Genomic DNA, 27,762 nt, shown 5'->3' with positions numbered 1-27,762 from the left:
GGCCACGATGCGCCTGCGCAGTGGCGAGGGCTCCGGCTGTGTGGTTCCCGCCATTTCTCGCGGCAGTCCTCCCTGGGTTGAGTTCCGCGCTCCATGGAGGCATTTGACCCCGCAGAGCTGCCCGAGCTGCTTAAGCTTTATTACCGGAGACTCTTTCCCTACGCCCAGTACTATCGCTGGCTCAACTATGGCGGAGGTGATGGAGGCGGGGAGCGGGGTGGGTAGTGGGTTGGGAGGGGAACGTGAGGTTTCAGGAGGGTACCTTGGAAAGACAATATGAAGTGCCTCCTGTGCGCCAGGCATTGTGCCGGGCACCGTCGTGCGTTATCTTGAACCCTCACCTCTGAGGTGTAAATGGGCCGAGAGAGGTTGGAATGACCAGCCTACGCTACGCATTGTAAGGCAGAGCCGCTGCTCCTATCACTTCTTGGTCAGACTCGAGTGGTCGGACTCACTTTCGATTCGGTGTTTATTTGCAGCCAAGGGGGGTTACCGGGTCATAGCATGAAGCTGCAGAGGCGTCATCTGCTCAGGGACAGAGGGGTTATCTCCTAAAAGAGGAGAGGTACTTAACTCTTCCCAGGAATTTACGAGTGCCCACCGAAGAAGGAGAGGTGGTATTACATATTGAAAATATTTCTGCATCTTTTTCCTCATTTTTACTTTTCCCTGTTAGATGCGGGATGGTAAACCCCTTCAAATTAGGAACTAATTCTTGTCTTCTTTTTTTTTTTTTTTTAACATGTAACACAGTGCTGAGCACAGAGGACTCATTAAAAATATCTTCTCATTGGTTAATGTTTTAATGCTCTGAGCTGGGTAAAGTACCAAATTAACTTTTAAAGTGTACATTTATTTTGCAGTGGTAAAGAATTACTTTCAACACCGTGAATTTTCCTTCACATTGAAAGATGATATTTACATTCGTTACCAATCCTTCAACAACCAGAGTGATCTGGAAAAGGAGATGCAGAAAATGAATCCGTACAAGATTGATATAGGCGCGGTATATTCCCACAGAGTAAGAAATCGAGTTTTTATGTAGTTTGTTGTTTTTTAAACCAAGAATGGATTGGTGCCCCTAGCATTTATTTTTATTTTTATTTTTATTTTTTAATTATCATTTTTTATTTATTTATTTTATTTTATTTTTGGCTGTGTTGGGTCTTCGTTTCTGTGCAAGGGCTTTCTCTAGTTGCGGCAAGCGGGGGCCACTCTTCATCGCGGTGCACGGGCCTCTCACTATTGCAGCCTCTCTTGTTGCAGAGCACAGGCTCCAGACGCGCAGGCTCAGTAGTTTTGGCTCACGGGCCTAGTTGCTCCGCGACATGTGGGATCTTCCCAGACCAGGGCTCGAGCACGTGTCCCCTGCATTGGCAGGCAGATTCTCAACCAATGCGCCACCAGGGAAGCCCTAGCATTTTGATACAAATTTTTAGAGCTTATTTTAGTTGAAGAGCCACAAATTGTCCTTTGATGCTTTACATTACTGACTGGAAATTGTTTGGAAGTGAATTGGTTGTATTCTCACTAGGACAAAAAAAAGAGTATCTGGCTAAAAGACTAGGAAGTCAGCGTGGTTGAGCACAGAGGGCATTGGAGAGAATCATTCTTGATTTCTCTATTTCTCTCACACCTGTATCTGTTTCACTGGGAAATCTCTTTAGCTCTACCATAATAATATCTAAAATCCAACCACTGCTACTAGTGCTGCTACCATCATCATCACCATCTCTAATCTAAATTACTGTAAAAACTTTCTAACACTTTGCTCCTGTAGATTCTAGACTCTATTCTCAACACAGCAGCCAGAAGGATCCTTTTAAAACAAGTAAGATTGTCATGACTCCTCTGCTCAAAACCATTCTCCAGTGGCTCCCCATTTCACTCCGAGTAAGAGCCCCTCTCTCCTGCTCAGTCACTCCTCACCTGCCACACTGGCCCGTGCTCAAGCAGTTTGCACTGCCTAGAACCCATTTCCCCAAATATCTTCTTGGTTCATTCCCTCACCTCCTTCAAGTCCTTACTCAGTGAGGCCTCTGCAGCCTGCCATTCCTCCTACCCGCTCACCTCACTGATACATTCTAAGTGCCTAGAATACTGCTAGGCAGAGAGTACACAGTAAGTATCTGTTGAATGAATGAACATACCAAAATTGCCCTTCTTCCTCTCCTTAAAAATACACACATGGTGGGGAAAATATACACATGAAAGAACAGCTTTTGTATGGAGCTTTTTCATATGTTGTATAACTTGTTTTTCATATCAGTCCTCATTATTCTTTTTACAAAGGAGAACTTCGATAATTTGCCCTAGGTCACACAATTTCTAAATGAGGGAGATGGGACCTGAATCCAGGTTTTCTGACTCTAAATCCCAGGGGAAGGGGAGAAGAAGAGGTAAGATAAGGCAGGCAGGGAAAATGCTTTGGAACAGTTTACTCCTCTTCAGAGGTGGAGATTAAAACTGAAGTCTCTATAGAAGGGTCAAGTTGTCACTCTACTCCTTCTCCCTAGCACAGAAGTGGGGGGGGGAAGTGTCATTTTTTTAACTGGACCAAGACAGAGGCACCTATACACCTTTTTTGTGTGTTTTGTTTGTGATTTTTATCAGTTATAGATGCATGTAGTTTACAGAATCAACTACTATTAATTAGGCTTTTTTTTTTTTAAGGTCTCCTACTTTTCCCCCTATTTTTTGCTCCCCAGAGGCAAGCATTTTCTTTTTGCTGATTGTTAAGGTATTTGCCTCCTTGTCTCTAAATAACATGATTATATTTCTTCTATTTTTCCATTTTAAGCATTATCTACTGACCTTCCACTCTGGCAGATGAGGGTTTAAGATTTTTTTAATCTCACCCCCTACCCTCACCACACAGAGAACCTTCCTATTGCCACATGCTCTTAGCATGTTTGTTAAAAATTAGGATTAGATCACTAATTCAACCCCAAACTGCCAATTATATAAATCTCCCAATGTATTCAGATCCATCAAGTATTTTATCAGTTTCATCCTGAAGAAAGTTCTCCTGCAGCCTTCTTAACTCCAATCTGGATTGATTCCTCTCTAAGCCTGACGGGTAAATATGATCTTGTAATCACCCTGGTTTCCTTTCACCTCTCTCCTGTGATCCTTGTTGCCTAGATCATATGTTCTCTTTTTGGTTTACTCCCTTGTTTTGGTGGAGCACATCCTCCAGGAGCTTCCTAAGAAAAGGTGCATGGAAGACAAAATATTTCATACCTTCTGTATCTGGAAAATGTCTTCATTCTGTCTTTATGCTTAACTAATGATTGAGTTTGTAAATCATTTTCCCTCAGAATTTTGAAGACATTGCTACATTATCTTCGAGCTTCCAATGTTGCTGTTAAGAAGACTAATGCCATTCTGATTCCTGTTCCATTGTGTTGGACCTGGAAGCTCTTAGGATTTTCTATTTTTTAAAAAAAAAACAATTTTTATTTCTTTAATGTTGTATCTATTTTATTTATTTTTAGCTGCGTTGGGTCTTCGTTGCTGTGCGCGGGCTTTCTCTAGTTGCGGCAAGCAGGGTCTACTCTTGATTGTGGTGCGCGGGCTTCTCGTTGAGGTGGCTCCTCTTGTTGCGGAGCACGGACTCTAGGCACGCGGGCTTCAGTAGTTGTGGCACGTGGGCTCGGTAGTTGTGGCTCGCGAGCTCTGGAGCACAGGCTCCGTAGTTGTGGCGCATAGGCTTAGTTGCTCCACGGCATGTGGGATCTTCCCGCACCAGGGCTCGAACACGTGTCCCCTGCATTGGCAGGTGGATTCTTAACCACTGCACCACCAGGGAAGCCCCACTCTTAGGATTTTCTATCTATCCCCTCTGTCCCTAATGGTGTACGTTGGTGTACATCTTTTTTCATCTATTGTGCTAGATACCTGATGGACCCATATGATCATGAGCTCGTATCCTTCAATCTTGGGAAATTTTCCTTTTTTTTTTTCTTTAATAGATCTTTATTGGAGTATAATTGCTTCACAATATTGTGTTAGTTTCTGTTTTACAACAAAGTGAATCAGCCATATGCATACATATGTCCCCATATCCCCTCCCTCTTGAGCCTCCCTCCCATCCTCCCTATCCCACCCCTCTAGGTCATCTCAAAGCACCAAGCTGATCTCTCTGAGCTATGCTGCTGCTTCCCACTAGCTAAGTATTTTACGTTCGGTAGTGTATATGTCAGTGCTACTCTCACTTTGCCCCAGCTTCCCCCTCCCACCCTGTGTCCTCAAGTCCATTCTCTATGTCTACATCTTTATTCCTGCCCTGCAACTAGGTTCACCACTACCAATTTTTTTTTTTTTTGGTTCCATATATATGCTTTAGCATATGGTATTTGTTTTTCTCTTTCTGACTTACTTCACTCTGTATGACAGACTCTAGGTCCATCCACCTGACTACAAATAACTCAATTTCGTTTCTTTTTATGGCTGAGTAATATTCCATTTTGTATATGTGCACATCTTCTTTATCCATTCATCTGTCGATGGACATTTAGGTTGGTTCCATGTCCTGGCTATTGTAAATAGTGCTGCAATGAACATTGTAGTACATGTCTCTTTTTGAATTATGGTTTTCTCAGGGTATATGCCCAGTAGTGGGATTGCAGGGTCATATGGTACTTCCATTTTTAGTTTTTTAAGGAACCTCCACACTGTTTTCCATAGTGGTTGTATCAGTTTACATTCCCACCAACAGTGCAGGAGGTTTCCCTTTTCACCACACCCTTTCCAGCATTTATTGTTTCTAGATTTTTTTGATAATGGCCATTCTGACCCTTTTTTTTTTTTTTTTAATCTCAAAGAACCAACTTTTAGTTTTATTGATCTTTGCTATTGTTTTCTTTGTTTCTATTTCATTTATTTCTGCTCTGATCTTTATGATTTCTTTCCTTCTGCTAACTTTGGGTTTCGTTTGTTCTTCTTTCTCTAGTTTCTTTAGGTGTAAGGTTAGATTGTTTACTTGAGATTTTTCTTGTTTCTTGAGATAGGCTTGTATAGCTATAAACTTCCCTCTTAGAACTGCTTTTGCTGCATCCCATAGGTTTTGGGTCGTCGTGTTTTCACTGTCATTTGTCTCTAGGTATTTTTTGATTTCCTCTCTGATTTCTTCAGTGATCACTTGGTTATTTAGTAACGTATTGTTTAGCCTCCATGTGTTTGTCTGTTTTACGTTTTTTTCCCTGTAATTCATTTCTAATCGCATAGCGTTGTGGTCCGAAAAGATGCTTGATATGATTTCAATTTTCTTAAATTTACTGAGGCTTGATTTGTGACCCAAGATGTGATCTATCCTGGAGAATGTTCCATGCGCACTTGAGAAGAACGTGTAATCTGCTGTTTTTGGATGGAATGTCCTATATATATCAATTAAATCTAACTGGTCTATTGTGTCATTTAAAGCTTCTGTTTCCTTATTCATTTTCATTTTGGATGATCTGTCCATTGGTGTAAGTGAGGTGTTAAAGTCCCCCACTATTATTGTGTTACTGTCGATTTCCTCTTTTATAGCTGTTAGCAGTTGCCTTATGTATTGAGGTGCTCCTATGTTGGGTGCATATATATTTATAATTGTTATATCTTCTTCTTGGATTGATCCCTTGATCATTATGTAGTGTCCTTCCTTGTCTCTTGTAACAGTTTTTATTTTAAAGTCTATTTTATCTGATATGAGTATAGCTACTCCAGCTTTCTTTTGATTTCCATTTGCATGGAATATCATTTTCCATCCCCTCACTTTCAGTCTGTATGTGTCCCTAGGTCTAAAGTGGGTCTCTTGTAGACAGCATATATATGGGTCTTGTTTTTGTATCCATTCAGCCAGTCTATGACTTTTGGTTGGGGCATTTAATCCATTCACGTTTAAGGTAATTATCGATATGTATGTTCCTATGACCATTTTCTTAATTGTTTTGGGTTTGTTTTTGTAGGTCCTTTTCTTCTCTTGTGTTTCCCACTTAGAGAAGTTCCTTTAGCATTTGTTGTAGAGCTGGTTTGGTGGTGCTGAATTCTCGTAGCTTTTGCTTGTCTGTAAAGCTTTTGATTTCTCCATCAAATCTAAATGAGATCCTTGCCGGGTAGAGTAATCTTGGTTGTAGGTTCTTCCCTTTCATCACTTTAAGTATATCATGCCACTCCCTTCTGGCTTGTAGAGTTTCTGCTGAGAAATCAGCTGTTAACCTTATGGGAGTTCCCTTGTATGTTATTTGTCGTTTTTCCCTTGCTGCTTTCAATAATTTTTCTTTGTCTTTAATTTTTGCCACTTTGATTACTGTGTGTCTCGGTGTGTTTCTCCTTGGGTTTATCCTGTATGGGACTCTCTGCGCTTCCTGGACTTGGGTGGCTATTTCCTTTCCCATGTTAGGGAAGTTTTCGACTATAATCTCTTCAAATATTTTCTCTGGTCCTTTCTCTCTCTCTTCTCCTTCTGGGACCCCTATAATGCGAATGTTGTTGCGTTTAATGTTGTCCCAGAGGTCTCTTAGGCTGTCTTCATTTCTTTTCATTCTTTTTTCTTTATTCTGTTCCTCAGCAGTGAATTCCACCATTCTGTCTTCCAGGTCACTTATCCGTTCTTCTGCCTCAGTTATTCTGCTATTGATTCCTTCTATTGTAGTTTTCATTTCAGTTATTGTATTGTTCATCTCTGTTTGTTTGCTCTTTAATTCTTCTAGGTCTTTGTTAATCATTTCTTGCATCTTCTCAATCTTTGCCTCCATTCTTATTCCGAGGTCCTGGATCATCTTCACTATCATTACTCTGAATTCCTTTTCTGGAAGGTTGCCTATCTCCACTTCATTTAATTGTTTTTCTGGGGTTTTTTCTTGTTCCTTCATCTGGTACATAGCCCTCTGCCTTTTCATCTTGTCTTTCTTTCTGTAACTCTGGTTTTTGGTCCACAGGCTGCAGGATTGTAGTTTTTCTTGCTTCTGCTGTCTGCCCTCTGGTGGTTGAGGCTATCTAAGAGGCTTGATGGGAGCCCTTCTTATTTTTTTTTAATTTATTTTTTAGTTTTACTGATCTTTGCTGTTGTTTTCTTTGTTTCTATTTCATTTATTTCTGCTCTGATCTTTATGATTTCTTTCCTTCTACTAACTTTGGGTTTTGTTTGTTCTTCTTTCTCTAGTTCCTTTAGGTGTAAGGTTAGATTGTTTATTTGAGATGTTTGTTGTTTCTTTTTTTTTTTTTTGAAACTTTAAAAATATTGCTTTATTAGTATTGGATACATACAATATTTATAATATATCAGTAGTATATAAGGTCTGTTAATAGATATCCCTGTAAATCAATGAATGTGGCATATTCGAAGCAAACATTTGCCTAAATGGTTATTAGAACCTTGCTGTAAAACTGCCCTTGTTCAAAATCCCCAAAACAGGCTTCTTGTTGGATTATGACAAAGAAACCAACATTTTTAAAGCAATAGTAGCAAAGCATATTCTGAAATATAGCCTTTAATAGAAATGCTTTATTCTGTATATACCATTTCGAGTTGTAAAATACTATTACTGTTACTATTACCATTGAGTGTTTGGGGGTCAGTTGTTTGAGGCAGAAAGAGTGATGACAGAAAGCACTTTTTTTTTCTTTACAAAAACTGGGAAGAAGATCACATGGTATCTATAACAGGAAACTTTAGGTGACTCACTTCAAACTCATCTCTTCAGTATCTTCAGTAAACACCTGCTGTCATATTTGACACTGCTTGTTAATAAGTGGAAAATTTTTAAAGAATCTATATCTTAGCATAAATGCTTAGCTGGCTTAGAATTCGTGAATAATTGATGATAATTTTGAGTGAGGTGCATTGATGGTGCGCACCAGTGTAGTTGGCTTTACACCATCCTCTTTCCAAAGGATTTATGTGAGTGTCCTATTAACTTCCGAGGAACCAAATGGCACTTTTTTGTGTGTGTGTGAATGATAAGACAGTAAAGATAAGATTGAAAATCAACATTTTGGAAATTGCCGCCTCTACGGCAGAATGTGAAGTGAACCAAATAACCATATTTCACTCTACAATGTTCATTAAAGTACAAAATTGTGTTCACTTACAGTAAGCACAGAGTATTATTCACGTCTTTAGACAAGTCATTTAATCTGATCATCATCACTTGTAAATTAAAGACAGTAACACTTGCCATACTTATCTAAAAGGAATGTTATAAAGATCAGAGGAGATAATAAAAGTACTTTGCACACTCTCAAGTGTTATGAACTTTTAAAATTATTACTGTGTTATTAGTGACTGTTGGGATGTTTCTGGTTGGCCTAGATTGTTTATTTGAGATGTTTGTTGTTTCTTGAGGTAGGATTGTATTGCTATAAACTTCCCTCTTAGAACTGCTTTTGCTGCATCCCATAGGTTTTGGATCGTCGTGTTTTCATTGTCATTTGTCTCTAGGTATTTTTTGATTTCCTCTTTGATTTCTTCAGTGATCTCTTGGTTATTTAGTAACGTATTGTTTAGACTCCATGTGTTTGTGTTTTTTACGTTTTTTTCCCCTGTAATTGATATCTAGTCTCATAGCGTTGTGGTCAGAAAAGATGCTTGATATGATTTCAATTTTCTTAAATTTACTGAGGCTTGATTTGTGACCCAAGATGTGATCTATCCTGGAGAATGTTCTGTGCGCACTTGAGAAGAAAGTGTAATCTGCTGTTTTTGGATGGACTGTCCTATAAATACCAATTAAATCTATCTGGTCTATTGTGTCATTTAAAGCTTGTGTTTCCTTATTAATTTTCTGTTTGGATATCTGTCCATTGGTGCAAGTGAGGTGTTAAAGTCCCCCACTATTATTGTGTTACTGTCGATTTTCTCTTTTATAGCTGTTAGCAGTTGCCTTATGTACTGAGGTACTCCTATGTTGGGTGCATATATATTTATAATTGTTATATCTTCTTCTTGGATTGATCCCTTGATCATTATGTAGTGTCCTTCCTTGTCTCTTGTAACAGTTTTTATTTTAAAGTCTATTTTATCTGATATGAGTATTGCTACTCCAGCTTTCTTTTGATTTCCATTTGCATGGAATATCTTTTTCCATCCCCTCACTTTCAGTCTGTATGTGTCCCTAGGTCTGAAGTGGGTCTCCTGTAGACAGCATACGTATGGGTCTTGTTTTTGTATCCATTCAGCAAGCCTGTGTCCTTTGGTTGGAGCATTTAATCCATTCAAGTTTAAGGTAATTATCGATATGTATGTTCCTATGACCATTTTCTTAATTGTTTTGGGTTTGTTTTTGTAAGTCCTTTTCTTCTCTTGTGTTTCCCACATAGAGAAGCTCCTTTAGCATTTGTTGTAGAGCTGGTTTGGTGGTGCTGAATTCTCTTAGCTTTTGCTTGTCTGGAAAGCTTTTTATTTTTCCATCGAATCTGGATGAGACCCTTGCCAGGTAGAGTAATCTTGGTTGTAGGTTTTTCCCTTTCATTACTTTAAATATGTCATGCCACTCCCTTCTGGCTTGTAGAGTTTCTGCTGAGAAATCAGCTGTTAACCTTATGGGAGTTCCCTTGTATGTTATTTGTCGTTTTTCCCTTGCTGCTTTCAGTAATTTTTCTTTGTCTTTAATTTTTGCCAATTTGATTACTATGTGTCTCGGCGTGTTTCTCCTTGGGTTTATCTCTGTGCTTCCTGGACTTGGGTGGCTATTTCCTTTCCCATGTTAGGGAAGTTTTCGACTATAATCTCTTCAAATATTTTCTCGGGTCCTTCCTCTCTCTTTTCTCCTTCTGGGACCCCTATAATGCGAATGTTGTTGCATTTAATGTTGTCCCAGAGGTCTCTTAGGCTGTCTTCATTTCTTTTCATTCTTTTTTCTTTATTCTGTTCCGCAGCAGTGAATTCCACCATTCTGTCTTCCAAGTCACTTATCCGTTCTTCGGCCTCAGTTATTCTGCTATTGATTCCTTCTAGTGTATTTTTCATTTCAGTTATTGTATTGTTCATCTCTGTTTGTTTGTTCTTTAATTCTTCTAGGTCTTTGTTAAACATTTCTTGCATCTTCTCGATCTTTGCCTCCATCCTTTTTCCGACATCCTGGATCATCTTCACTATCATTATTCTGAATTCTTTTTCTGGAAGGTTGCCTATCTCCACTTCATTTAATTGTTTTTCTGGGGTTTTATGTTGTTCCTTCATCTGATACATAGCCCTCTGCCTTTTCATCTTGTCCTTCTGTGAATGTGGTTTTTATTCCACAGGCTGCAGGATTGTAGTTCTTGCTTCTGCTGTCTGCCCTCTGGTCTGACCCTTTTTATTTTTAATATAGTTTTTCCTACCTATTTTCTCTGGTCTCTAGAAATCCTAAAGGCAGATTTTATGTCTTAGACTAGTCTTCTATTTATTTCTTCCTATTTTTTAGTCTCCTTTTTCTCTACTTTCTGGGGAATTTCCTTAAAAGTTTTTCATTTCTACTATTATATTTTCATTTCCAAGAACTTTTTTTTAGTGCATCCTGTACTTTTTTCATTGATACATCTTCTTTCACTGAGGATATCAATGATAATTTTTTTAATTTTCTTCTGTTCCACAGGCTCTTCTCTCTAAAGTTGCATTTTTTCTGTTTTTTTCCATTCTTTCATATCAGAGGTTTTCCTCATATGTCTGGTAGTTTCTTGCTTGTTGCTTATATTTAAGAATAGAGTACTAAAAAGCTGACTGGAAACTCTGTGTACATGGCTGAGATTTCTTTACTACAGAGTGATCTGACTGGGCTGTTTTATTGGCACAAATCTCTAATGTCAATTTCTCTATATCTTTGCTAGTATGAAAACGCCAGTTGATCACTGATCTATTCCTAGAGCCTAATAACAGTGCCTGACACACTTGGACAGAGTCTTCAGAAAGGAATCTTCCCATCTGCTGCCTGGGGTGTTAGTGGAAGGGTACAGAGGAGATGGCTGGGTCTCAGCATCCCCCATGTAAAGGTCTGATTAATCCTCTGAATATCTGTACAACACATCCTTCTTTAGCTGTGCCTGTTGTCCCCTCCTCAGTCCAGAGACCCTCTGTTTTATGCTCTGCAGATAATAATTCAGGTATCTTTGCCAGGGAAATAGAAGCACAGTCACCTAGCTCCACAGAGTAAGTGTAGCACGATGGGGAACTAACTGCTTCATAAGTAGATTTTAAATCAATCCTCTTGTTTTTTAATCTCAGCTCCAGAGATACCTGTTGTCACCTATTCCTGAGACTTTTGGGGATTCTGAGGTGTAAATTGGGTTCCTTCTTATCCTTTTTACTGAGAGCTGAAGATTCCGTTTTTTGGTTCTCCTTATAAAAATTGTGGTAGTATTGTCTCCTCGCTGGTTCTTTTTTTTTTTTTTTTTGGACACCTCTTTATTGTGTTAGAAAAGGTTGGTTACAACAGTTTCTCTAGACATGGAAGGCAACACTGTCCCCAGATCCAGGGGAACCAGAAAATTTATAGCATCAGAGGAAAGCCAGGGCAGGAAGCCAGAGCCTACGGAGGACAGAGCTGGCCTTAAGACCAGAATATTTTCTTCCCCCTGCTCTCCTTACCCGAGCCCAGGGTTCTTGCCCCAACTTCAGCTGCCAAGACATCATCCTTCACCCCAATATCCTCCTAGCTACCACAATTCAACAAAGGTGCAGTTGGGGAACTTCAGGGTGGGAGTACAGGCTGTGCCCCTAGCCCCGTGGCCTTTGCTCACCCTGAGGTACCCAGTGCCCGTCCCTCAGCCAGCTGTGCCTCCTGGGGAGGGGCCTGGTCATGCAGGTCAGGCAGGGAAAGGGGCTGCTCGGGTCAGCACCAGGCCCCTCTCTTGTTCTTTTTTAAAAGACTTACGCCAATGAACTTATTTACAAAACAGAAATACAATCACAGGGACTTCACTGGCGGTCCAGTGGTTAAGACTGCACGCTTCCAACGCAGTGGGTGTGGGTTTGATCCCTGGTTGGGGAACTAAGATTCCACGTGCCGCGGGGCGCAGCCAGAAAAGAAAAAATAAATAGAGTCATAGATGTAGAAAACAAACTTACGGTTACCAGGGGGGAAAGGAGGGGGGAGGGATAAATTGGGAGATCGGGATTGACATATACACACTACTATATATAAAATAGATAACTAATAAGGACGTACTGTATAGCACAGGGAACTCTACTCAATACTCTGTAATGACCTATATAGGAAAAGAATCTAAAGAGTGGATAGGGACTTCCCTGGCGGCCCAGTGGTTAAGACTCTGCACTTCCACTGCAGGGGGCTCAAGTTCCATCCCTGGTCGGGGAACTAAGATCCTGCATGCCAAAAAAAAAAATAGATAAAAAAGAGTGGATAGGGGCTTTCATGGTGGTGCAGTGGTTGAAAATTCGCCTGACAATGCAGGGGACACGGGTTCAATCCCTGGTCCGGGAAGATCCCACATGCCACGGAGCAACTAAGCCCATGCGCCACAACTACTGAGCCTGTGCTCTAGAGCCCGTGAGCCACAACTACTAAGCCCATGTGCCACAACTACTGAAGCCTACGTGCCTAGAGCCCGTGCTCCACAACGAGAGAAGCCACCACAATGAGAAGCCTGCGGACTGCAACGAAGAGTAGCCCCCACTCGCCACAGCTAGAGAAAGCCCTCACGCAGCAATGAAGACCCAACACAGCCAAAAATAAATAAAATAAATAAATTTTTTTTAAAAAAGTGGATATATGTATATGTAAAACTGATTCACTTTGCTGTACAGCAGAAACTAACACATTTTAAATCAACTATACTTCAATAAGAATTAAAAAGTAAATGAATAAATAAAAGACTTGTGCCTTTCTTTAAAAAAAAAAAAAACTTTTATTTTTGCACAGGTTTAGTGGAAGCCAAATAAGTATTTGTATTGAGTCCACCTTCTTTACCAGGTAGTCCATTGCTTCCAAGGAGATTACTTACAGCTTGAACCAGACTAATTGAGAGATCTTTTTGAATTATTGAAAAATTTTAAATACATTTCTGTTACTTACATGTCCAGTAGCAATTAAAGGTCCTTAAAATACCTTGCAGTAGGGCATTAATTATTTGTATGTACTTTTCCTTATCAGAAACCTAAAACTCTTTGTTATGATTTCTGTTGATCAATAAATGTTTATTATACAATGTCATATATCAATTATATCTCAATAGAAGTAGAAAAAAAATATGGTAATATGTATTTATCACATCTTGTTTTAAGTAGATGAAAGTTACACTGTCATCAATTCTGGATGTATAGGATCAAATCAGTGAGCTTCAACTGACATAGACTTGGCATTATATGGTTTCTTCACTTCTCTTTGGCCACTTTTTCTGTGTAGGTAGAAAATAAGCATGTATGGCAGCTCTTATAGAAACTGATTGTTATTTTGTACTTGTAGCCCAATCAACACAATACAGTGAAGCTGGGAGCTTTCCAGGCTCAAGAAAAAGAACTGGTGTTTGACATTGACATGACAGACTACGACGATGTGAGGAGATGTTGTAGGTGAGTTCCACATGTTTTGCTGGTAGGTGGGTGGTATCACTGACAATGAGTAATGATGATTCTGCTCCAGTTCTGCAGACATATGTCCTAAGTGCTGGACCCTCATGACGATGGCCATACACATCATCGACCGAGCATTGAAGGGCAAGTATTAACAGTATCTGAGTGGGGTCAAACGCGAGAATCTGTTTTCCTCTGAATATTAACCTATCTATACCATTTTATAATCAAATCTCATAAATTCCTAACATGTTTCTTTGAAACATATGGTAGGGAAAATAAAAAATTAGAATAAAGTTGTAGTTAAAACTTTGATAAAGCTATTGATCAAATCATTTAATTTTTTCCCAATTCAATCATCTATTGAGCAACTCTTGCAAGCTAGGTACTGTGCTAGATGAGGGAACTATGAAAGATAACGATTCTTACCTCAGGTAGGTTATGCAGTCTAAGGAGGAAACAAGAAAATTCAGGATTACATATGCATTAATATGCACAGGATGCTATGGGGATATAGAACAGCCGGAGTGCATACAGGAATGGGAAGAGATTAGATGAGAAAAGGCTTCCTAGAAGAGGTGATGATGAGGATGATAATGATAATAATAATAGCTAACTCTTACATAGGGAGCTTATGATGTACCAGGCACTGTTCCAAACACTTTAAATTTATTAACTCTCTTTATATCCCTAGACTGGGTCTTTAGAGATAAATGGCAATTGGTCAGGGAGAGAAATGGAAGTACTGAGGCATGAAGACATTCTTAGCAGAGAGACCAAGATAGGTAAAGAACTGAAGGCAAGAGCATGGGCGGCATGGGAAACTATTGGGTTGGCCAAAAAGTTCGTTCGGGTTTTCTGTAAGCGGTTACGAAAGACCCGAACGAACTTTTTGGCCAACCCAATACAAATAACATACAGTTGACCCTTGAACAACGTGGGTTTGAACAGCGCATGTCCACTTATACAGATTTTTTTTCAATAGTAAATACTACAGTACTATATGATCTGTAGTTGGTTAAATCTGCAGATGTGGAGTCACAAACACAGAGGAACTGATGCAGAGGAACTGTTTCTATGGAGGGCCCACTATAAGTTATACATGGATTTTCAACTGGGGAGGGTTGGCACCCCAATCCCCACTTTGTTCAAGGGTCAACTGTAATATAGTTAAGATGAGTACATGTGGATAACAAGTTAAAAAAATGAAGCTAAAGAAGTAAGCAAGAACCAGGAATTCATAGATTTGTTTTAAAACCTATCATTTCTCCCCTCTTCAGAGGACTTTGGATTTAAACATCGTCTCTGGGTATATTCTGGAAGGAGAGGTGTTCATTGCTGGGTCTGTGATGAATCAGTTAGAAAACTGTCCTCTGCAGTACGTTCTGGGATAGTTGAATATTTGAGTGTTGTAAAGGTAAGGTCTTCTTAATGATATTTACATTTCTTTGTTTGCTAGATATTACCAAGCCTGGTATGTTTAGTAACAAAATTAAACTATCTTTTAAGAATTCGTATTTCAGAGTAGATGATTTTACCAGTAGATCAATTAAAATCATAGTAGCTCCATTTTTTAAGATGCTTCATATTTTGCTGTTAAGCATCCTCCTTTTGTGGCATAAGGAAGATTAGTTTACTTTTCTGGTTCAAGTATGTCAAGTAAAGTTAACCCAGAAAGTTACAGGTATTGAGACTATATAAAATGGCACCCAAGGTTCTGTACTTTGACAGAATTTAATCAATATCTTTAGAACACGTTAAAGAAAGTTTTAATTATTTCATTTATGTTACATAATATACACGAAGTGTTTTTTTGATGGTTTGTTTTTCAGGGTGGTCAAGATGTTAAAAAGAAAGTTCATCTAAGTGAAAAAATTCATCCTTTTGTCAGGTCTGTTGGAAAAGACTCCATGAAGTTTAAGTTGTGTCTGATTTACCTGCATGTGCTTTTAGAATTACCTGATCAATTTTCTCTGCTGGGGTAGCATTTTACAATAATCATAGCTAGAGTTAATTGAGTGTCCATTTTATACGCTCCAGTATTCATGATAGGTGCTTCACAAATATTCTTATTGGTCTTCACAACAACCTCATTAGATACATGATGGTATCTCCATTTACAGATGAGAGAAGTGAGATTTGGAGAGATCGTATAATTTGCTTGGCTTCACACAAGTAATTATTAAATTCAGGATTCATGCCCTGGTCTGCCTGATTCCACTGAATTCACTACTTCTCCAGGATAATGGAAAGAGGATTTGCATTGGGAGTAAGAATCCCTATTCTGCCAGTTTAATACAACCTTGATAAATATTAGAGCCTCTGTTTCTTATCAGTATAGGGAGAACAATGTCTGCTCCATCTATCTCACATAGTTGTGGCAAAGATAAAATGAAACAGTAGAGGGGCTTCCCTGGTGGCGCAGTGGTTGAGAGTCTGCCTGCCAATGCAGGGGACACGGGTTCGAGCCCTGGTCTGGGAAGATCCCACATGCCGCGGAGCAACTGGGCCCGTGAGCCACAACTGCTGAGCCTGCGCGACTGGAGCCTGTGCTCCGCAACAAGAGAGGCCGCGATGGTGAGAGGCCCGCGCACCGCGATGAAGAGTGGCCCCCACTCAACGCAACTAGAGGAAGCCCACGCACAGAAACGAAGACCCAACACAGCCAAAAATAAATAAATAAATAAATAATTTTAAAAAAAAAAAAAAAAAATGAAACAGTAGAGGGACTTCCCTGGTGGTCCAGTGGTTAAGACTGCGCTTCTGCTGCAGGAGGCGAGGGTAAATAAATAAACAGTAGATGTGAAGTCTATTTTCAAACTGCTAAGCACTATATAAGTGTTGAGATGTTAAAGGAAGCAATTCAGAGTAGAAACTGTAGACAGTATCCCACATCCTACTACTGATGTAGTATTACGCTGTCCTGACTTGGTTGCTTTCCACCCTTGTTACATACTTATGATGCTATTACCTTCTAAATTGTGGAGTTTAAAAAGTAAACATTTCTTGAATATCTAGTCTAAACCAAGTACTATGCTAGGTTCTTTCCCCTTAGAGTGTCTCATTTAATTCTTATAACCCTGTGAAGAGGTGTAATTCCAATTTTACCTAGTTAAGTTTTAGAAATTCAGTGAAAATAAGTACAAGCCTTCCAAGTGGACAAAAGCCATGTGGCATATGTGTTGCTAATAGTGTTGGGACTTTGTTATTGTTATTCCTACAGAAAATCTATAAACATAATAAAAAAATACTTTGAAGACTATGCCTTGGTTGATCAAGATATTCTTGAGAATAAAGAAAGCTGGGATAAGATTTTAGCCCTTGTTCCTGAAAATATCCTTTCCCAAGACCATTTCTGTGTGAGCTACTTGTATTAATCTATGATATTATAAATGTGTTCTGCCTACATATTCTCATATGCTTATAAGTCTAATGTTTTTACACAAAACATCTCCTGTGTTTCTGCGTTTTTTAGTCTCTAGTCTGGAATACAATAAGAAGTGAGGCCGTTTGGTAAATAAATTTCCTCATTTTGGAAATTGATCCTCCTAAAATTAATGACTACTTAAAGGATGTGGGATCATCCTCAAAATATGTACAGACCAGGGACCAGTTTTACCTTACACTTTACAGTTATTTTGGCATTCTTTGTTATATCTAATATAGTTTAACAGGGGAATTTCTCTAAGGATATGTGTTTAATATTTGCATTTTAGAAAACAATAATTACTTTCTATGTGAACTTCAGATATCCTTGTGGTAATATATACTGAAAATAAGTTGTTCGTTGATGTGCCCTAAATGAGTGTGTTCCTTAATGACCCATCACCAATGCATGATGAACTTCAACAAAGCTTCCAAAAGCATCACAATTCACTTCAGCGCTGGGAGCATTTGAAGAAAGCAGCCAGCAGATGTCAGGTATATTCCATTGAAATCTGTATTACAAATACAATAATGCAATTTTTAATTAAATTCTGATTGTTTTGCTTACTAAGTTAAAGATGGTTGACGATCACTTTTTAACCACTTTAAAGAAATCCTCAAAAATTCCTACTGATCCTCATGCTGGACTTGCATCTACTTTTAGAATAACAGCAAAAATGACAAATGTGGACCCTGGCTTGAGTGGGAGATCATGCTCCAGTACTGTTTTCCACGACTGGATATCAATGTTAGCAAAGGAATCAATCATTTACTGAAGAGCCCTTTTAGTGTTCATCCTAAAACAGGTACTATGTAAAGAAAGTAAGGAAAATAAAAGAAAAATCAAAGTTATTTTTTGTTTTGAAAGCATATCACTGGGTGTGAACGTCTGAAATAGTAAAGGTTGAAGAATTGTTCTGTCAGCTAATGCCCGAGTTCACTTACTTTTCAACTGTTGATTAGTAGCTGCCTGATGAGTTTCCACTATGTAAATAATTTTTAGTTGGGTTTCTGAGGTTCACTGTTAGAAGTAGAGTTGGAGAGGAACTTAGAAATCACAGAACAACAGCTCTCATTGTACAGATGAGAAAACAGTGGCGCAAGAGATTAAAGTGACTTGTCCACAGCCTTAAAACAAATTGTGGGGAATACCCTGGTGGTCCAGTGGTTAGGACTTGGCGCTTTCACTCATGGGGCCCGGGTTCGATCCCTGGTCAGGGAACTAAGATCCTGCAAGCCTCGCAGTGCAGCCAGCAACAGACAAATTGTGTCAGAGCTAGTAATAGAGTTCAGTTCTTAACACTGAAAGTTCCATGCTTTTTCCACTATGCTGCCTCCCTCAGTTCTTTTTCAATAGATTTATCTTGTCTCTTGCACATTTCTCTTAGATAAGATTTGATGGACTGAAACTGACTTTAAAATAAATATGGCAATGGCTATATTGGCATAAACTTTGCCCCATCCAAACAGGGGACACAGTTAAAGAAGTATCTAGTCCTCTTTAGTGTCAACAATCCAACTCTGCCACTTGCTGTGGGATGTTAAGCAAATTACTCTTGGTTTTAGCATTTGTAAAATGGAGATAATAATAGTACCTACCTCAGTGGGTTATGGTGAAGATCTAAAATGTAAAGTGCTTAGAAAAGTGTCTGTCATATATTCAATACTCCCAAATTGGGACTTCCCTGGTGGTCCAGCGGTTAAGACTCCACGCTCCCAATGTAGGGGGCCTGGGTTTGATCCCTGGTCAGGGAACTAGATCCCACATGCCACAACTAAGAGTCCACACACTGCAACTAAAGATCCCGCATGCCACAATGAAGATCGAAGATCCCGCGTGCCACAACTAAGACCTGGTGCAGCCAAATAAATAATTTTTTAAATTAATTATTTTTTTTTTTAACATCTTTATTGGAGTATAATTGCTTTACAATGGTGTGTTAGTTTCTGCTTTATAACAAAGTGAGTCAGCTATACATATACATATATCCCCATATCTCTTCCCTCTTGCGTCTCCCTCCCATCCTCCCTATCCCACCCCTCTAGGTGGTCACAAAGCACGAGCTGATCTCCCTGTGCTATGTGGCTGCTTCCCACTAGCTATCTATTTTACATTTGGTAGTGTACGTATGTCCTTGCCACTCTCTCACTTCATCCCAGCTTCCCCTTCCCCCTCCCCGTGTCCTCAAGTCCATTCTCTACATCTGTGTCTAAAAATATGGAACGCTTCACGAATTTGCATATCATCTTTGCGCAGGGGCCATGCTAATCTTCTCCGTATCGTTCCATTTTTAGCATATGTGCTGCCAAAGCGAGCACTAAATTTATTTATTTTATTTTATTTATTTTTGGTTGCATTGGGTCTTCGTTGCTGCACGCGGCTTTCTCTAGTTGCAGCGAGCAGAGGCTACTCTTCGGTGCGCAGGCTTCTCATTGCGGTGGCTTCCCTTGTTGCAGAGCATGGGCTCTAGGTGCGGGGGCTTCAGTAGTTGTGGCTCGTGGGCTCTAGAGCACAGGCTCAGTACTTGTGGCGCATGGGCTTAGTTGCTCCACGGCATGTGGGATCTTCCTGGACCAGGGCTTGAACCCGTGTCCCCTGCACTGACAGGCGGATTCTTAACCACTGCACCACCAGGGAAGTCCCATAAATAAATTTTTTTTTTAAATACTCCCAAATTGCCTTGTTTCCTTTAATAATCTACAGTGACTCTGTAGTGTATACATTTATACAGCCCCTTTTCAGACCTGCCAACACATAGGTGTCTTTTCAGTTTCAGCAAATAACTCAAGGTAATGAAATGAACTATTTCCATCTATTCTGTTCCATTTTGAGGACTCTAAATTTGAGACTGTTCTGTACTTAAATAGAGGAGGATATAGGGAAGAGGAAGATAGAAATAAAAGTAGAAATAACAGCAACTAGGTAATAGCTCAACAGTCTTTCACATCTATTTTTTGGTGTTTCGTTAAGAGAAATAAAAGACACACCTAATGTGCTTAAATATTGTTCTTAACAGACGAGTCTAACCCTCTTTCTAAGCCTTAGATTAAAATTTTAGCCAAAAATAACTCGTAGGAGACAGCTTATAATGATTTGTATTCCAGTCTTCAGTTTATAACTTTTGGTTCTCACAGGTCGCATTTCTGTGCCTATTGATTTACAGAAAGTGGATCAGTTTGATCCATTTACTGTTCCAACCATAAGGTATGTTCCAGATCACTGATCACTCCTTTTTTGTTTATGATTGTTGTTCTAAATGTGACGTATGTTGGATTAGATCCCTTCAAGAGAGGCAGCTTCTCTGAGGCTGTATGATGATGCCCTAGCAGAGCAACATTTCCTAGTGAGTTCCATAGAACACAAGTTTTTCAGCTGCTATTATGCAAAAAAAGAGTTCAAATAAGTTTGGGAAATGCTGACTTAAGCAGATTAAAAGTTCTTTACTGCAAAATTTCCTGGTCTTTAATATGCTAATGTGCATGGAAAACTCCAAGAAGAGATTATGGTTTTTAGAATATCCCAAATTTAGTTGGCCACATAATTTTTTCACAGAAAATCTTGTGAGATTCATGTGCTTTCATACACTGGGTAATGTTGACCAAGAACCAACTTTAAAATTATCTTATTCTACTATCTGTAGTTCCATTTGCCATGAATTGGATGTTATTTCCACTAAAGAAGAAGAAAAAGAGAACGGAGCTGAGTCTGATATCAAACATAGAACCAGAGGTAGGTTAATATATTGAAGTCTCACTTTAACATAATCTTTTTATATAGACATCTTTCTGTGACTCCAGTAATTAACTCACCTTCGATTCAGACCAGAATAGATCAATGTTTATCCTGAAACCAGCTCAGTAACAAATAATATTATAGCAATGTTTCTGTCCTTCATCAGTTGCCCAAATGGTGCTGTTGAATCCAATTTGAGTCAACAGATATTCACAAGTAACATCTGAATGCCAGGATCTATACTGTAAGATTAAATTGTCAGTTGGTTTTGATAGTTGTTTGAATCTCACAGTCTTTTTTTTTTATACAGCGGGTTCTTATTAGTTATCCATTTTATACATACTTAGTGTATACATGTCAATCCCAATCTCCCAGTTCATCCCACCACCACCACCACCACCCTCCACCACTTCCCCCCCTTGGTGTGCATACGTTTGTTCTCTACATCTGTGTCTCTATTTCTGCCCTGCACACCAGTTCATCTGTACCATTTTTCTAGGTTCCACATATATGCATTAATATACGATATTTTTCTCTTTCTGACTTACTTCACTCTGACAGTCTCTAGATCCATCCACGTCTCTACAAATGACCCAATTTCATTCCTTTTTATGGCTGAGTAATATTCCATTGTATATATGTACCACGTCTTCTTTATCCATTCATCTGTCGATGGGCATTTAGGTTGCTTCCATGACCTGGCTATTGTAAATAGTGCTGCAATGAATATTGGGGTGCATGTGTCTTTTTGAATTATGGTTTTCTCTGGGTATATGCCCAGTAGTGAATCTCACAGTCTTATATTCAACAACTATTTATTTAACAACTACTATATATGCAATATTTTGTTCTCTACTTTGTTTTTATATCTAATGAGTGTTCTGTTAAATACATGTCTAAACTGTGATTGAATTGTATATTCAAGAATTTGAAGGAGCTGGGAATATAAAACTTCCTGTTAGTGAAAGTCAAATCTTCGTATACCAGTACCCAAGAGACACTATAGCAGTAGAGTCCAATAGCACTTTCTGTGATGATGGAAATGTTATGCATGGCCCAAATGGTAATCACTAGCCATATGTGGCTTTTGAGCACTTGAAATGTGAGAAACTGGATTTTTAATTTCATTTAACTTTAATTTAAATAGCCTCATGTGGCTAGTGACTACTGTAATGGGCAGTGCAGATCTCTCATCTCTGACCTTTTTAGTCAAATGTTGCTACCCTTCTTTCAGAATCCAAGTTCGAATATCACTTATATATTCTAGCTCTAACATAATATATGAACAAGTACATTCCACCATCATTATTTGTAGAATGATTACAAGCATTCTGTTTAAAATATTGGAAAAAAGTCTCCAACATAAATAAACTGGACAATAATAAACTGGAAAAATGAACTCAGGGAAAACAGACAATGCAAGGAACAAAGGAAACCTTTTTTTAAAAAACCGATATCCGGGCTTCCCTGGTGGCACGGTGGTTAAGAATCCGCCTGCCAGTGCAGGGGATGCAGGGTTGAGCCCTGGTCCGGGAAGATCCCTCATGCCATGGAGCAACTAAGCCCATGCGCCACAACTACTGAGCCTGTGCTCTAGAGCCTGCGGGCCATGGCTGCTGAGCCCGTGTGCCACATCTATTGAAGCCTGCGCACCTAGGGCCCTGCGCACCTATGGCCCGTGCACAGCAACGAAGACCCAACACAGCCAAAAATAAAAATAAATTTATATTAAAAAAAAAACCGATATCCTCAGAGAATAAGAGAAGATAGTGTATCCATGAAACAAGACCAGAATGCTATGAAAAAGAAACACTCAGAGAACAAGAAAGAGGTCTTAAAAATCAAAAAAATCACCATTTGAATAAAAAATTCAATGGAAGGGCTGGAAAAGAAAAGTTGAGATTTCCCAGAAAGTAATACAAAAAAGACAAGTTAGTTGTTTTTTTAAGGAGGAAAAAGATAATATTAAAGACTGGTTCAGGAGGTCTAAAATTAAAGACTGGTTCAGGAGGTCTAATATCTGACAGAAAAAGAATAAAACAGGAAAAAATTGTCAAAATTATATAGGACAACATCCAGAAATGAGCCCTTTGTTGAAAGGGCTCAGCATAATAAGAATGATGTGCCTACACCAAGGCACATCATTTTGAAGTTTAACACTGAGAATTAAGAGAAGATCTTAGGAGCTTTCAGACCCCTTCCTACTATCCCTCCCCAACAAAAAAGCCGTAGAGCTAGGAAGAATGGCCTTAGATTTCTAAGTAACAATGGAAGTATTCATTTTTAGAAGTGAATGCTAGGAAAGAAAAAAGTAGTTGCCATTCAAGAAGATGGAGAGGTCAGAATTAGGGCAGGGGGCTGCTATTTTTTTCCACTATAAACCTGTTAGGACTATTTTACTTTTTTTAACGAAGTGCATATATTACTGTAACACAAATTTTTAAATTTAATATTATCTCTTTGTGGACATCTTTTTCCTTTGTTCAGAGGTTTTAAGCTAGCAAGTTTTGGCTCCCTATAAGGAGAAGCTTTATAATAAATACAAGTGTTCAAACATAAACTGCACTGCCTATCATTTCAAGTATTCATAAAGGCTAATAGCCATCAGTAAATCAGGGATGCTTTAGAGGTGGTGGGAGGCTGGAATAGGTGATATGTAAGTTCCTTATTATTTCTTTAGTTTCTGTGATTCTAAGCTTTTGTCCATTTTCAGATTAGTACCATTTGCTCCTTCCCTTCTACTTCTCAAACCTGGACTGTTCTCCACTCTCCTCTCTAATTAAATCTTTTTTCTAAGACCCAGTTCATAGCCACCTCAGTCAACTTTGATCGGTCAATTCTTTTTTTCTTTTTCTTTTTTTGAAATTAATTTATTTTATTTATTTATTTTTGGCTGTGTTGGGTCTTTGTTGCTGCGTGCGGTGTTTCTCTAGCTGCGGCGAGCAGGGGCTACTCTTTGTAGAGGTGCACAGGCTTCTCATTGCGGTGGCTTCTCTTGTTGCGGAGCACAGGCTCTAGGCGCGTGGGCTTCAGTAGTTGTGGCACGCGGGTTCAGTAGTTGTGGCGCACAGGCTTTGTTGCTCTGCAACATGTGGGATGTTCCTGGACCAGGGCTTGAACCCGTGTACCCTGCATTGGCAGGTGGATTCTCAACCACTGCGCCACCAGGGAAGCCCTGGTCAATTCTTTGGACTCATAATTATCCATATGCCTGTTTGGCCTTTAATTATATATTGTTTTCTATCACTACATATAGGAGTTGTTTTTCCAGTTCATTCCAAAACTTCTTGAGGGAATTCCCTGGCAGTCCAGTGGTTAGGACTCCGAACTTCCACTGGGCCCCGGGTTCCATCCCTGGTCAGGGAACTAAGATCCTGCAAGCCACACAGCATGGCCCAAATAAATAAATAAATAAATTTTTAAAAATAAAAACTTCTTGGGCTTCCCTGGTGGCACAGAGGTTGAGAATCCGCCTGCCAATGCAGGAGACACGGGTTTGAGCCCTGGTCCGGGAAGATCCCACATGCCGCGGAGCAACTAAGCACCTGTGCCACAACTGCTGAGCCTGTGCTCTAGAGCCCGTGAGCCAAACCTACTGAGCCCGTGTGCCACAACTACTGAAGCCCACGTGCCTAGAGCCCATGCCCTGCAACAAGTGAAGCCACGGCAATGAGAAGCCAGTGCACCACAACGAAGATTAGCCCCCGCTTGCAGCAACTAGAGAAGGCTCGCGTGCAGCAACAAAGACCCGATGCAGCCAAAAATAAATAAAAATAAAAATAAATAAATTTTAAAAAAAATAAAATAAAAACTTCTTGAGACCAAGTAGTATGGCTTATACTTTATACTTTTTTATAATTTAGCATAGTACTCAATATATTGTATAATAGGCAGTTGTAAATATTTGTTTAATTTGTAAATATTTGTTTAATAATTATATGGAGAGCTTATTATATATTCCACAATGGTGAAACAAATATAGAGGCCTACATCCAAGGAGCTTACAATCTTGAATTAAAGGTTCAAAGTACAATGTGGTTGAACCCAAACTAAATTGTTTCTTTGGTATAAGTTTATTTATCTTAAGAAAATTTATATATTAAACATTTAGAACAAAATTATAATCTACTTTCATAATTGCCACAATTGAGATATTCATCCTTAATACTCTCATAAAGATTCCTTTTCCAGTCCCAAGTAAGTCAGATAACATTTACTAAAAAAATTTTTAAGTATAGTTTCTTTTTTTTGTTTTGTTTTTTGTTTTAAGATTTTTTGTTTGTTTAATTTTTTGGCCACATGGCATGCGGGATCTTAGTTCCCCGACCAGGGATCGAATCTACACCCCCTGCAGTGGAAGCATGGAGTCTTAACCACTGGACCAAGGGCGAAGTCCCTAGTTTCTTTTTTTTACTCTTTCCAGTAAACTATCATGAGGACTCTTAATTCCATGCAGACAAAATCCAAATCTCATTTTGACTGCAATTAGATTTTTGCCTTCTTTGGGTATTAATTATAGATTGTTTAATTAAATGGATGATTAAGATTCTGTATTCAAAATTTTATGTACATTTTTAAGACTGTTTTATAGATCAATAATACCTGTACTTAATGCATATGACTATCAACTTCTGATTGTTTCCGGAAGGCATGGCCCTGACTTCACATTTTTAATGTTTTGCTCTGTTGGTAAAACTATTTATTATTGAAGCCACAATTTCTAAAGAAAGGAATGTTTTATGGGACTTAACACATAGCAGTAGATGATGCTATGACTGACTGCTAGAGTAGATGTGTACACGTGGTTTGGATGTTTTAGAGCAGCACTGTCTAATACATTAGCCACATGTGGCTATTAGCCACAGATTTTTTTTAATTTTAATTAATTTAAACTTAAAAACTGATAATCGATTCAATTATTGGAAAACTTTTAAGTATGTTTGGGAAAATTAGTTATATGAGCTTACTTTTTTATATATTTTATAATTTAAATCTAGATCAAGTATTTCCAATGATAATATAGTATCTAAATTGAGATGTACTTTAAGTACAAAATACTAGATTTCAAAGACAGTGTGAAAGAATGTAAAATATTTCAATCTTTATCACATGTTGAAATGATATTTTAGATACACTGGGTTAAATAAAATACATTATTAAAATTAATTTCACCTTTTTAATATGGCTACTAGAATGTTTTAAATTATACATTTCTTATTATATTTCTATTGGACAGCACTATTTAGAGAATTTTTACAAGAAACTTATACTTTCATGTTATTCTTGCTGCCAAAATGCTAATTATAATTCATGGTCTTCACAATTTAGATTACAAGAAGACCAGTCTAGCTCCTTTTGTAAAAGTTTTTGAGCAGTTTCTTGAAAACCTGGATAAATCTCGAAAAGGAGAACTTCTCAAGAAGAGTGGTAAGATTCTATACCTTTCCCTTATAGCTATTTAGGTCTTAGTACAGGTAGTTTAAAACATCCAGCAAGTGAACAATTTTTAGAGCTGTAGTCTTTGCCCTCTCAAAAAAAGTTACTAGTTTATCTCACTATCCTTAGTATTTTGAAAACTGAGGTCCCTTCATTCAATTCAGCACATACTCATTTTAACACCTTCTATGTGTCAGGTACTATGAGGGAAACAAAAATGAATTATACAAAGATGAATTCCACATCATGGCTCCCCTGCCCTTAAGGAGTACTAACTGGTACAAAACAAAGAAGTACAAAATGCTAAGAGATCTCATCTGATTGAGAGAACCTGAGAAGATTTTATATGAAAAGGGTGGTATTTGAACTCTATTTCAGTGAGCTGCTGTATGAATTCTAATCCCCAGTGCTAACATATCATACCTTGAGGTATGAGTAGGATTTCCGCAAGCAGAGATTTGATGAGATAAAGGTACAGGAGTGGACAAAGGAGACAGGTTGTTCATTCTTGAAGGAACAGCAGGAACAAAGGCATAGAAGCAGGAAAGCATCAAGTCACTCTAGAGGCCATCAAGTAGTACAGCTTATCTGGTAAAAGATGCGTCAGGAAGTGATGGGAGAGAAATCCGAAGAAGCAGACTGAAGCCAGAGTATAGATGGCCTCGAATTCTAGTCTTGGGAGTTTGAGCTTAATTCAAATGGGACAGGGAAGCTATTAAAGGTTTTTGAGAAAGGGAGTGCCGTGATTTGTAGTTTTATCTATAATAGAAAGATAACTCTAGCAACAGTATATCTGGGGAGAAGCAGGGGATAGACTAGACCCCAAGAGATAAATTGAGCTATTAGTATTAGGACAGTAGAATTGGAGAGCTCCAAAAAATGCAAATGCTGGAGCCATCCTTGAAACTTGGTAATGATTTTTTGGAAGTTGAAAGATCAAAGTAAAAGTGTCACAGAAGCCAAGGGAAAGGAAAGTTTCAAGGAGATTATCAAGTGTCAAATGCAGTAGGGAACTGATAAAATCCTGTTGGATATAAGAACGAGGAGGTGCTAGGAGGATAGCAGTGTCGAAGGAAGAGTTCTTTGAATAGGAGACACCTGAGCATATGTGTAAGCCAAAAGGAAAAAAATCAACAGTGAATATTATTCAAGAGATTGATGGATACCATAGAAAACTGGCAGTGTTATAAAAATACAAACTCCCTTTCCACTTCATTTTTTAATAAAATGTTTGGTGGTTAAAAAGTAGTGCCTAAGATAATGCTCTACTCATAGTAGCCACTCAAATATGTGCTTGTTGAATGAACAGTGATGACTCTGAACTTCGAAAGCCTCATTGAAGCTGCCATTCCAACTGGTCATATTAAGTCCTTTGTATTCTTGTTCTGTACTAGCTCAGCCTATAATGTGGGCTTCAGCAAATGTGAAAGCAAATCTTTATGCATGATGTGAATTTAATGGAAGCATTAAGCAAATCAGGATGTGAAATAAATGGGCTTTGTTTTGTTTTCCTTTACTATCCTTGATAAAAATCTATTCTATTTTAGATTTACAAAAAGACTTCTGAAGATAACAACTCCCTTTTTACCAATGTGGATATATTCTCCCTTCAACCCAGAATCAAATACTTCAAGAGCCGTTTAATAAATATAGCAGAACTGTGTATGTGTCTTAA

The 27,762-nt window shown here is 38.6% G+C and overlaps 1 protein-coding gene and 1 non-coding gene across 2 annotated transcripts; one reads left to right on the top strand and one right to left on the bottom strand.

The window, feature by feature from the left end:
• PRIM1 (DNA primase subunit 1) lies at positions 1 to 27,762 on the top strand. The gene is made up of 13 exons (XM_036867332.1): positions 1 to 196; positions 864 to 1,021; positions 13,386 to 13,492; positions 13,563 to 13,636; positions 14,773 to 14,909; positions 15,325 to 15,383; positions 16,716 to 16,825; positions 17,322 to 17,413; positions 17,583 to 17,724; positions 20,054 to 20,123; positions 20,560 to 20,648; positions 25,980 to 26,078; positions 27,635 to 27,762. Exons 1-13 carry the CDS (start codon positions 94 to 96, stop codon positions 27,652 to 27,654), a joined length of 1,260 nt encoding a protein of 419 aa, XP_036723227.1. The 5' UTR covers positions 1 to 93; the 3' UTR covers positions 27,655 to 27,762.
• Positions 19,131 to 19,237, bottom strand: LOC118902964. Its single transcript, XR_005021674.1, has one exon. It is a non-coding gene; the product is annotated as a U6 spliceosomal RNA (small nuclear RNA).

This window comes from Balaenoptera musculus, chromosome 10 (genome assembly GCF_009873245.2).
Source record: "Balaenoptera musculus isolate JJ_BM4_2016_0621 chromosome 10, mBalMus1.pri.v3, whole genome shotgun sequence".
NCBI lineage: Eukaryota > Metazoa > Chordata > Mammalia > Artiodactyla > Balaenopteridae > Balaenoptera > Balaenoptera musculus.
This window is presented reverse-complemented; position numbering and strand designations above follow the sequence as displayed.